Source organism: Larimichthys crocea, chromosome XIII (assembly GCF_000972845.2).
Source record: "Larimichthys crocea isolate SSNF chromosome XIII, L_crocea_2.0, whole genome shotgun sequence".
Taxonomy (NCBI): Eukaryota; Metazoa; Chordata; class Actinopteri; family Sciaenidae; genus Larimichthys; species Larimichthys crocea.
Window position 1 is genome coordinate 10,802,643 of NC_040023.1, and position 12,911 is coordinate 10,815,553.

The 12,911-nt window shown below is 43.4% G+C and overlaps 1 protein-coding gene across 1 annotated transcript; it reads right to left on the bottom strand.

The window, feature by feature from the left end:
• Positions 1–7,251: 7,251 nt before the first annotated feature.
• On the bottom strand, positions 7,252–11,962 carry trhrb (thyrotropin-releasing hormone receptor b). Its single transcript, XM_010743716.3, has 2 exons — positions 10,693–11,962; positions 7,252–9,849 (listed from the first exon to the last, which is right to left on the bottom strand). Exons 1-2 carry the CDS (start codon positions 11,479–11,481, stop codon positions 9,424–9,426), a joined length of 1,215 nt encoding a protein of 404 aa, XP_010742018.2. The 5' UTR covers positions 11,482–11,962; the 3' UTR covers positions 7,252–9,423.
• Between the last annotated feature and the right edge of the window lie 949 nt (positions 11,963–12,911).

Below are 12,911 nucleotides of genomic sequence, written 5' to 3' on the forward strand. Positions count from 1 at the left end.
TCACTGGCTCCTGTTGCATTAGCCTCGATCTTGGACACATCAGATGGACTCGAAGCCGAAAATCTCAGGAGACCAAAAAATTCAATCACGACTGTGATCTTCTTTTTAAGTGGTGAATGTTGAAATGGAAATACAAGCTAAGAGTATATTTATAAATACTGTCCATGGCGGCTCATGCATTTGAAACCTGGACCAGATGATGGAAGAAAGTTCACCCTTTAAACTTTTTCACATTAAACAGATTTTTATTTTGAAGTCCTTCCAGTAAAACAACATTTCTGCTTTGATTGTTCAGCTGTGACATTTTCCATTTTTAAGAAGCCGACCAACTAAATATGAAAAGATTCAAGAGGGGCACTAATGGGCTTTTGTTTTTAAAGAAAAGGACGCCGCACTTCGTCTTTTTTCTTTGATTGTATCGTAAGGGGAAGGCGAGATGGACACGAGCGGGAGGGACGGGATCCAAAGAGGCTTAAACACAACGTCACCTCCGACTCTGGCGAGGAATAATTCATATCTGTGTCTTTTCATGTTCCATGTTCTGTGTTTGCTTGCAGATATTCTGAAATTACAGGAGCACAAACCAATTTTATTGATCAAGCTTCAAATTTCCAAACAACCGAGTGCAACGGTGCATTGATGTGAGTCCGAGTCAAAGGCACTTTGGGCTTAACAATCCAATTGGGCAATTTTGTGAAGACTATCTACTATTTAATTATCAGTGTGTGATTAAATTAGACTGCACTGCTTGTTTTTATTATCTGGACCAGGATCCCTAGATGACTTGAAGGCGGCCTGTCGGAGCCGTTAATCTCTCTGAGGACGGGCTCTGTCTTTACTCAGACAAACACGTTGTCAAGCCGTCCGTCCACGGGGGATTGGATAATGAAAGATGGTTACTGCTCACCGTCTGCATTTCCCCGAACCTTCACGAAGTTTACCTTTTAAAAAAGGTTGCTTTGTCAGAACTTTATGAAAAGAGCGTTTTCACGATGGCAGCTGTGCTTTTTTAAAGAATCCAATCAGCCTCTGAATGAGTTTCATTGGCCGCGCGGTCAGGAAACCTGATCTGGCTTTAAATTAAAAATCTAATTTCTTGAGGCGACAGCGATCTGCAGCTGGCTCCTATTTCATATCACAGCAGTGTTTGTATTTGTGTAGCTGCACACTCGGTTATTCAATACAACATTATTAATGCACGAATCATAACCAAATGATAAGTAATTGAGACATATTACATTTCAGTTTAATTGACAAGCAGCTTTAATAGACTGATTTCAATTCTTAATTATGGTGTAAGGTAGAGATGAACTGACAGCGGCCGAGGTAACGCAGGAAGCATCATCTGCCTGCATCATGTTTTCAGAGTGACTGCAGTCTGAGCTGTGATGAGTTCATTTCTTTACATTTAAGATCTGCATGCACTGCATCACGACACTGCTCTCGCATCTCGATCTGCGGTTCGATCCCCTCCAGTCTGCGTGTCGAAGCGTCCTTGGGACAAATTGCTCCCGAAGGCTGCACCATCGGTGTGTGGATGTGTATGAATGGTTAGCTCCTCAAACTGATGAGCAATGGCCACCAATGCCTTCAGTGTATGGATGTGTGTAAATGGGTGAATGAGATACGTGATGTAAAAGCGCTTTGAGTGGTCGGAAAGTAGGAACACTGTATAAGTAGAGTCCTTTCACCATTTAACACGTAGCAACGTTCAGCAAGAAGACAGAAGTGCAAAACTGCATCTGCACAAGAATAAACTGTACAAAGAATAAAACACACCAGCTCATCAGAAATAATAAAATAAAAACACTGTGCTGTGAGCGATGTGAAGGTTTCAAGGCCTGATTCTGAAAACCAGTATGTAGTGTGTCTGTACTGAATACTGCTTATGTAATACTGCATATTTCACAGTGGAATATAGTTTGGAAGTTTTGTTTTTGAGTTTCTTGTGAATGTTCAGTTGTTTTTTTTTCATGGTCAGTTTCATTCATCCAGTTTATTCCACGCAGCAGAGTGAAAAATGTAGATCACTGCAGAAATCAGAGATATTTATGTCGTCAGCAGAACAATACATATGACGACGATTAAGAACTGCTCATATGCTGATGTGAGATCCTGACTGCGGTAACGTTGGAGGAAGCGTTGTTGTTTTCATCTTTCAGAAAGAGAGAAGTCAAATTCAGCGAGGCGATGAATGCAGCAGAGAGGAGGCAGCTGTGGGTTCATGGTCAACAGCTAAGGCACAAAACTCAATCAAGACAGGAATGCTGGATGTTAAAGTCACGTGGACACAAAGCTGAATAACCTGAGATAACAAAGAGGATCTGGGTTAGGATGTGTGCGACATACTCGAGGTGGAGTAAATACGTTAATAATCATAATAACATTAATTTAACCCACTTTGTTGCTCTGGTTGTTTTACTCTAATTACAATAAGCATTCATTGCTTTAGTTTAAATGTGTCTTTATCAGAATATAAGAGTGTTATTGTGTCATCCTGTCTATAAGAAGTGTTTGTGATTAGAGCTGGGCTCCTCGTGGCGAGGCTGCTTTTCTCTGCTGGTGTAATTGGCACCTTTTTAAATGATTAACTGATTAAAGTGAACAAACCCACGTATTTGTGCAGCAGGAGAATCGTAAAGTAAAATTGTTACTGAGCTGATTGCACATTCTTTGGTAATGAATAGAGCTCCTCCCCGATGGGGTCGCTCGATGGAGGGATGGTAATTAGATGTTAAGATGTCGGTCGTCTCTCCGCGGGCAGCGGGCGTTACGTCAGCGAAGGAAAGCGGCAGAAACTTAAAGATTCATCTATTTTTATCAGTAAAACAAACTAACTCTCATTGACAGATTCATGCTGCCAATGTTCCCATGCTTTTAAAATACATATCGTCAGTGTACAAATGTACAATGGCCACGGCATTGCCTGCACCCAAAGAATGAAACTCTGAACGAGCTCCACAGGATCTTACGCCTTACTTATACACCCATGGATATTCTGCGGATGGTGGTGATTGGTCAGTAGTTGCTTTCACACGTGTTCGTCTGTCATCCCGAACACAACCTGCTGCAGCTGCTGTTTCTATATCGATAACTATAGAGGTCCCAGATTTGCCTGGGATTATTTTCATCCCCAGATTAATGCACATTTGAAGCCATGCTGAGTATTTAAGGCAACAGAGCCGTGCACGTGTGATGGACTCAAAAAAAACTCCAGCGCCCATGTTTGTCGAAATAAAGGACGATTAATTATATGTATATGCAGTGTATATATATAATAGCAAAGCTGATCAGGCGTCAGTAGCTGCTAGTAGGATGAATTGGTTGGTCTTGATGTTTCGTTGGGCTTCGTTGACAAGTTGCCGGCCTTCTCCTTGAAATATACGACCGTGTAAATCTTTGGCCGAGGTCTTTCCAGCTCTTTGTTTCCTGACTGTAGCTGTTTATGAAAAACTCTAATTTTCCATCACGATCGTTGGAGACAAAAAAAAGCGACTTCTCTCGACTCGCCACGTTTTCGTCCATGTGTAATTATTCATAAAGGCTGAGGCTGCTCTCTCGTTGCTGCAGAGCTGTAATTACATCACCCCTTGTCTCTGTCCGCGGTGTCATAACGAACATTACAGTCCCATTATTGCAGAACAGCCTCTTTTTATTGTGCTGAAACACACTTGTTGCAGAGTTAATGATTCAGAAAATTTCTTATGTCTACCTGAACTCGTCCTCCCTCATTTTCTCTTTTCTCGTACCGTATTTCTCTCGTGTTATCTCACTTCATCAGTTCCTCTTTTTGCACCTTGTCTGTTTTGACACTTGATTAAATTCCGACTATTTAATGTTACAGCGACGATGCACCGTTATTTAACTTCCAGAGGGACACTAATGTGATTCATCTAGTTTGAGTCCTGCATCTCACAGACTGTCTGCTAATGACAGCCTGTCATACAGGAACGTAGTTTTAGGTGGTAATGTATTTTTTTTACTTTGTCCTTGTTGCTAATGGATAATTGCTGTGGTGTTTCTGCTCTGCAATTGTGAGAAATCATCTGTCAGTCAAACAGTGATGGTTTGTTGATGAAGCTGGGTTTTTAAGTAGTGCTGGTTATTGTGGTAAAAGAAACATTGTGTAGAAATTGCTGCTTTTCTGATTTAGAAAACTAGCGAGTTGACAACTTTGCCAACAGCCAATCATCAAGCAAGGTCAACAACACAAGAAGCCTTTGTCTTTCAAAGCGCTCGACAACATTAAAAGTCCCAGATTCACTTGGTTGGCTTCCTGTCCTCCGTCCACATCTGTCTCCGCTTGCCCAGCTCCGGTTCTGGCATGACACTGACTCTGCTCCTCGCCAAGCCTTGGGGCTGAAGATGTCTTCCTGGTGATCCAGAATACTTTTGGCACATACACCAACAATCAGTCTGGTTTTAATATTAGCCTGATAACTAGTTATGTTCTTGCACATAGTGCACCCATAACTGTGCTAAAATGTTTGGCACCAAATTTAGTCACAAGATATTTCCAAAATAAAAGTTATATAATAGTGGGGGGTCTCCAAGGAAGAAGGATTGGGAACTACAAGAATATGCAATGTGTTTTTGTCTCATTTAAAGTGTTAACAGTCGCAGACATGAAATATGCTGCAGGAGATAAACAGTGTCCCCAGTGATGGCTTAGCTTTTGTGGTGAATGATTCATTTTTCTTTTTTACACGTTTGTGCGTCACATACATTACCGCCTGTCTTTTTCTTCCAACCCCGCTCAGGATGCAGATCAATAGCACAGCCTCACAGAGATGTCAGATCATTACAGGTGGCGTTACAAGTGCTCAGAAAACACGCTGGCATTGATCGATACTGCAGACGCACAATAGCGGAGCTGTGAGGGCTTTTAGTTAGAGCCGAGTCCCAGAAAACATTTTTCCTGCAGGTCAATCCAAACATCTGTCCATCTGTCTGCGTGTCGGTTCAACTGCTTGTTTGTGTCCTGTGAGGGCTGCAAAGGGTCAATTCATCCTCATAACAAGACATTTTTCAGCCTCTTGATGTCAGTTTTCTTGTGAAGAAACAGCTCATATGATACTTGAGAGCATTCTGTAGATTAGACAGTGGCCTTCTCAGACTGAAACATCACAGGAACCTGAAGGATTATCATTCTGTACAGGTCTATCTGGTTCTCAGAGGAAGGATCCTAATTACGCTGTAGAATTGGGCACCGGTAACAATATGATCTGATCTCTCTTTTGTGTGTGTGAACAGAGACGTGACCACATGAGACTTTATTAGTTGTTGTAGCCTGCGGTTAGCTCGCAGCAAACCTCAAACACACTTAAAATTCTGAGCTAAACGGTTCAAAGTGTGAATGTTTTTCACTGCAGGTGATTCCAACACTTAAAAAACGTTTTGCTTGGATGGAATAGAGGAAAGCATCTGGCTTCCCTTCACGTGCATCCCGGTGGGTGTGATGTGTCAGGATGACTTGTCACGTAGAGCTGATGATGATTATGACAGCAGCTTCTCCTCCAGTTCTGATTATATTCCTGCAAAAGAATTTGGGTTAGGTCAATTTTTTAATGTGAATTTTGCTAAATATATTAATATAAATGATGTTGTTGAGGTCTGAAGTCTTTCCCACCATTAACTGATATTCATGTTACCCAGAGGATACACTTTAATGACTCTGACTTTTCACTCAGCGGCGTCACCAGATTAAAGTTTTAGTTTGTCGTTGATACTTTGGTTGACCATGCAAACCTCAGCTTGGTGTTTTTGTATGTACAGCATTGTACTATGTTTATAGGTTGTATGTTAACATGCTGAGATAAGATGGTAAGCCTCACAGAGCCATTAGCTGTAGACTTTGAGTTCATTTCGATCCTTTGAGCGTCACTAAATTCTGTCCATCTCTGCTGTGTTGAGGTGTATCTGAAGTAACGTCTAAAAGTCTCAGGACATAAGCCTGAAATGAAGTGAGCTGACCCTTTGAATGAGAGTAAATGAAAGTTATTGTTTATTGTTGGAGCATCCGGACAGAAACCTAAGACTGAGGATGTTTGACAGGCCGACGTCAGGACCTGGCTGAAGCTTCACGTCTCCCTGAGGACTGTCTGTCTTATTTAAGTGTTTTATAGCCATTCTCATCTGGAGCTGACAGCACAGCAGCGTCTGCGTACAGGGGGAGGTGGAGCAGGGACGGAGGCTGAGGGTCTCTTATCGAAACATTTTTTACACTCCACAGAAATTGTATGGACCCTTTTTGAAATTCCACTCACGCAGCTTAGTCCTGGCGACGGCGGTAAACGAGCAGTTAACTGAAACGGCTCTCAGGCGGAGTGATACTGCGTGACGCTCGGTAACAGAATTAACATTTATTGGCAGAAATTCAGTGTTTACGCCTTCACATGCGCTCTTAAGGTAAATCAAACGAGGGACGGGCGACTGTGTCAGATGTAAAGTGATGGATGGGATGAGAGCCACATTTCCATACTAAACATCAGCTGATTTCCATCCTGTCAGAGGAGCTGCCTGTCAACAAAACACTACATGAACCAGATTTATTGTCTCTATGGAATATATAAATAAATCTACCAAAATCATATGCTGTGTTTACAATGAAGGGTATTATGGTAAGGATGTAGATGGATAGAAAAGTGTATTATTCCTTTAAGCAAACATGACTGATGTTCTTTATGGAAGCGCTTGTTAGAAAACAGTCGCCTAGTTACAGACATGGAACGACATTAGCATTTTTATAGCCACCTCACAAATTCACGTCCAATGTCCACGCTCCTTTTAGCTCTGCTTTGGTCTCCACCAACTCCTGAGGGACGTTTCTGGATGCTGATAAACGACTTTGTCTTTGCAGCGTAGAGTCTGAACTATGTACTAATATCTTTTATCATGTGGGTTCTACATGCAGAGCTGTCTGAAGGGTCAAAGGTCTCGATGTTGGTTTCAGCCTTGGCCCTCACCTGCAGAGATTTTCTCTCTGAATGATTTCACGGTTTGTTGACGGTGAAATCGATAAAATTTTTTGCAAATGTCAAACCCTTTGACCCGTTTTTCACCATCGTCCCAAGACTTTTCATTTCAGGACGTTTGGATTTGTCATTTTCCATCTTCTCCCTCCCGTCCTTTGACTACAGTCCAGCTCTGCTAAGTGTGGGTGGTTAGTCGTTATGAACAGGAAGAACAGCTAACAGAAATGAAACAGTTGAAATGAGCAAAAAAAAGATTCACCTTGAAAAAGTGCATTGACATAACTCCAGGAACAACTTTATTTGGAACAGAAAGATAAAATGTAGCCATCAAACACACTCACAGGTTCACGTTATTCTAGAAAGCAAGACGGCGGCGGCTGTTTCCAAAGTGTACGTCACAAAATAACCAAGTGTGGCATAAAAATATAAAGATAACTTCTCTTTTCCACTTCACAAACAGAAGAGTTACAATAAATAATCACTTTAAATACACAGAGAACAGACACGAGCGCATGAATCTACTGATACTCAAGGCCGATACAGCACTGCTATATTCATTAAACACAAACTAGCTGTGACATTTCTCACATACAGATATGAATGAAACTCTGAGAGGGAGAGCTTCATCCTCCTCCTCCTCCTCCTCTGCTGCTGCCCAGTTATATCACCCTGTGTGGTCGACTGTGTTCAGAAATTCACAACCAGTCACTGATCCGGCAGAAAACGCCACAAAACGTCAGAATATCTCGACATCACGCGTCCGTCTGGCCACATTCGCCGACGGCGTTCACGGTTAAGAAGCAAGACGAGAGCCAGGCGATGGTTTGATGAACCCACAGATCACATGACACGAAGCACGGACCAAAACATCCACTTCACTGCGAACGGATGGATGGAACTTCTATACCAACATATTCTACATATTCATATTCTCTAAATCTCTGTAGCACTATATACACTTCACACTGTAAAACACTGAGCGCTGCTGCTGCTGTGAGGGAGGTACCGTCGTCTAATAAGGCATATTTGATAAAGTTTATTAACAGACTATTAGAGAGCTGGCTGATGAAGGTTTGACATTCTTTGTTAATGAGTGGAATAATACACTCATTGATTAATGCAACTCAACTCAGTACGCTGTGACATCACAGGTGGGTGTGGTTACAGGCTCAGAGAGCAGTGAATTTAACCAATCGGTGGCGACTCGCGGCGGTTGCTGTGATACAGTTACCCTGATGTTTGTCTTCAGTTTAAGAGATATCACATCCATATGTGGACTCACAGCAGCTGTTCTGGCATTAACACACCTGTTCAACGACTGATATCAATGTTAGTAACACAACATTATATTATACATGCATCATTTCCCAGGAATCCCTCTTGTGTTTGTTATCACTGATCTGTAAGCGCAGTGAAATGATTTCCTGCCTGTGCTTGTAGATAAAGTGAGTTAACTTATAATAAATGATGCCTTATTAGAAGCAGGGTGATGCTGTGGAAGCTACAACAACACATCATAAACTTCATTATGGCACATTTTCGAATTGAAGTTACAAAGTGTGTTATGTACTGTTATATCCTCACAACACTTCACATTTCATATCAATCGAGACCTTACACTGTAAAGGCTTAACTCCGGCCTCCGGAGCACACTCGGCTCAGTCTGCCTCAGGCTCCACATTGTGCTCGAGGTCGTATTCGCGTCCTTCACAATAAAAATAGGGCCTGTTTTGTCCGTGAAGGTTCAGGTGTCCTTTAATGGACCGCCGGGCCTGGATGGCATGCAATTATAAAAGCTGCACAGAGTGGGTGAAAAAAAAATCTCTTTTTCTCGTCTTATATCCCAAAGTCTGTTGAAGCTGTGTCTTATGTACAGTGCAGTCACTTCACTGATGAATGAAAGCAGAAAGACTCGAGCCGGACATGCTGCTGTCGTCTCTTTGGTTTCCTTTGGTATTAAAGCCCGGCTGTGTTGTTTGCCCACTCTCGTGTTGCAGGATTTCTGGGTATTGGAGTTCACACTGGGTCAGACAGTCACCTCGTCTGTGCCGTGCTGCCCTGTGCGGCTTTAAAGATCAGAACTGAGATTGTTCTGGACTGTGCTGGAGTTGTCAGAGTGTTTTTGTTCACATTCATGTTTTATTGACTCGTGCGCAGTTTATTACGTGGGTAGGTCTGAGATAAGATAAGAGCTGTGCAATGAAAGAGTGCTTATCTGTCCGTGTTTGTTTCCGTACATTGTCCAGTATCATTCTCGGTGAAGTGTTGTTTGGCTTTGTGCCTTAAAGACTGTCATTACGCATCAGTGGCCGTCTGTGTTTACATCTCTATCTACAGCCGGCTGGCTTGGAAAAAGGTCAGCAGGCACTCAGGAAACAATATCCCCACTTAACAGCCTCCATTAAATAACATGTTCAAACTCTTTAACCCTCTATTGACACTCAGCGTCTCACGCATCGCTGAAATTCACCTTCCCGTAAACACAAGGGTCCGGGAACATCATCTTCTGATCAGACAGCAGCTCGTCGGTGACGGTGAGCTCCTCCAGCTCTGTTGTGAAGTGATCGGTGCTCTCCACCATGGACGTGTCTTTGACCGCGCTGTACGTGAGGGCCACGCTGTAGGTGGCCGGCTTGTCTGAGCTTTTCCTCCCACAGCGGCAGATCTTGCGGAAAGCGGCGCGAAACTTCTGAGACATGGCGTTGTAGATGACCGGGTTGATTGCGCTGTTGAGGTAGATGCAGATCCGGCAGAAAAGCAGGAACCAGCTGTCCAGGTAGGGCTGGTCCAGGAAGGAGTTGACCACCACGAGAGTGCGGTACGGCATCCAGAGTGTGGCGAACAGGATCACCACCACGGCCAACATCTTGGTCACCTGCAGGGGGGAAACATGAGAGCTGATGATCTACAGTCCGAATCATCAGAGGTTAAAGGGTCACACATGCTACAAAGCACTAATGGTCAAACAAACCTGAACCACAGTGATGTAACATCACAGAACAATTTCGTTCAGATTTTAAATTAGGCTCTGAATCTTTATTTATACAGCCCGAAAATCTCGAATCCTAATTTCCCTTTGGGGGATTTTACAATCTGCACGACATTCAACACCTTCTGTTCTTGGAAGAAAAGCCCCAGAGGACGCAGCTCTCTCCCAGGATCTCAGAACAAACCAACAAACTCACACCGTCTACACGTTTGGACGACAGATAGAAAATTATAAAATGTATTTGTGACTAACGAGGATCCGGGAGGACATTCGTTTATTTTTAATCTGGGTGAATCGCCTTTTAAAACATATTTATGTTCTTTGTTTTCATCATTATCATCATTAATTGCTTCTTTTAATTCAGTTTTTTTCTGTAAAATTAGGAACTTAAAGAGGTTACTGCAGGATTCAGTGTTTATGTAATGAATATGTAGCAATGCAGCAGGTTTTCATCCACAGCCTTCAGTGCTGCGTTATTGTTCTTAATTAAACGTGTGACTGCCTTATGCAGAGACAATCTTGATTATTTTCCTCATTTTAGGGGCTTGTGGTTGATTTTTTTCAGCCTTACTCATCTTATTTGGTTCATGGAGTAGGCTGGAGGTTTGTATACCAGTTCACATACAGAATACTCCTGAACGTGAGTCCCTGTGCAGGATATTCTACTTAAATAATGCTAAATTTAAGTCTCTGCAGTTTGTGGACAAACATGTGGACATGGACACGCACCTGTCTGCGGGAGGTCGCGGTGGAGCTGGAGTGGCGGGAGTTTTTGCAGCTGGTTCTGTCGTTGACGTTGTGGTTGTTCTGTCCGTTCTTCCTCTTCTTGTCTTTGGGGTCGGAGGGCAGCGGGTTGAGGAAAAGGATCCTGCCGATGAGTCCGTACAGGACCGCAGAGAGCAGCAGGGGCAACACGAAGAAGACGCCGAAATCAAAGAAGTAAATGGGGAGATAAAACTTCCTGGGGACCCTGTAGCCGCAGGTGATGATGGTGATGTCGTTGTCGTACACCAGCTCCTGGATGTCTGACAGGTAGAACCACATCACGCAGTAAAGAGAAGTAAAAGCCCAAACGAACAGAATGATCTTCTTTGCTCTGGACAGGGTGCACAGGAACTGAGCTTTGATCGGGTGACAGATGGCGATGTATCTCTCAATGGTGAACGCTGTTATGGAGCAAGACGAGGCGTTGATCCCGAGGTACTGAAAGTAGGTGATGCACAGGCACCCGTAGTGACCAAACACCCAAGACCCAAAGATACTGTCCGTGATGGACGGTAACCCAGCGGCTGTGAGCACCATCAGGTCAGCCACAGCCAGACTCACCAGGTAGCAGTTGGTTGGAGTCCTCATGTGTTTGGTGGTGAGCACCACCAGGATGACCATAACGTTGCCAACGAGTCCCAAAGCGCAAATCAGGAAAAGCAGCGAACTGCTTATGACTTTGTACTGGATACTGTAGTCCGTCCAATTCCCCAAAGTGTTGTTGAGCTCTGGAACCGTCGTAAAGTTCTCCATCTTCTTGTTTTAGCTCAAATATCCGAGAGAAAACGGCTCAGTCGTTCTGTCGCTTCCTGACGCACCGAGCAGGTTTTACGCACGAACGAAGCGAGAGATGAATAAAGTCTGCATGTCCGGGGAAAGTCTGCATCGATCTTAATAAAAGTCAAAACCTGGACCGAGCCGCGTGTTACCCGTTAAACCGTCACACCGTGACAGAGAGCAGCTCGGACCGTGGTGTCACTCCGCGGCCGTGCCGTGCGTAAAAAGCGATGCGTCGCCGCGCTCTCGTCAGAACGAACTGTGTCTGTCGGACAGATGGAGGTCTGGTTTTGATCCGTGCTCTTGGCACCACTTCTCGTTACGCAGGCGAGAAGGGATTAGCCCGTCACAGAGCAGACCTCCCGCCCATCAAACACAAGAACATTTCTGACATTCACATGATTTTATTACGGTGCAGATCAGTGTTGGTGTTATAAAGATGATTTAAAGGCGCAGGCATGTTTGCGGGTGCAAATCTGAACCTTAAAGAAGAAGATCTGTGTTTTTACAGAGCAGCAGTGCCACTTTAATGAAGTGAGCTGCAGTATGGAGTGAACGGAAGTCTCTGAAGCAACATTTGAATGCCTCCAGGCGAAGCTACAGGCACTCTGTCATTTGGAAGCTGCCTCAGAGACGCTGGACTGACCTGTACACGACTCTTACCGGACTGCAGTGTCAAAAACAAGTGGCATTAATCCCAGAACTCAGAGTTCTTTCCAGGTTAGAGCTGGAAATAAACCAGGAAATCTGACTGACTTTGAGTAACGTGTCAGTATCATGGCTGTGATTTGTTATTTTTCCTTCCACTTGTAATTAAAATCATTACCTCAGCCTGAGTCAAAGTTCAGCCCCAGGAGAGCGAGACCAGACACCAAAGGAAAGTCTTGATATTTAATGAGTCTGTTAAATGTTCATAGTTTCCTCAACATTTGATTTAATTAATAATGAAATATTGAATCATTACTATCCAATCCAGCGTTATTGGCTTTAAAGTAGTCCGATTTAAACATACGTGGCCTAAAAACATACAAAGCATGAACAACATCTCATGACATGAAGACATGATGTCCACACTGTCTTCTCTGGCAGCTGCAGTTTAAGACAACAGACTGAAGAATGACGGAGATCACACGTCCAGCCTTAAATGTTACAACACCTCCTGTCCCCATCGGATCTGAGACACATCTGAACTGTGAAGAAGCTTTATTTCAGTCCCAACATGTGAGCCAGTGTTTCACATTTAAAGACACTGTGACTGATTAGACTTTCAGCCTCTGTATGTTACATTCAGTCACCTTATTTCATGTTGTGTTTCCCTGAATAGGACGCAGCCACAGTGTATTTCAGTACGTGACAAACAAAGCAGCGCTCTGTATGAAGCCAACATGAAAAGCACAAAAACACAG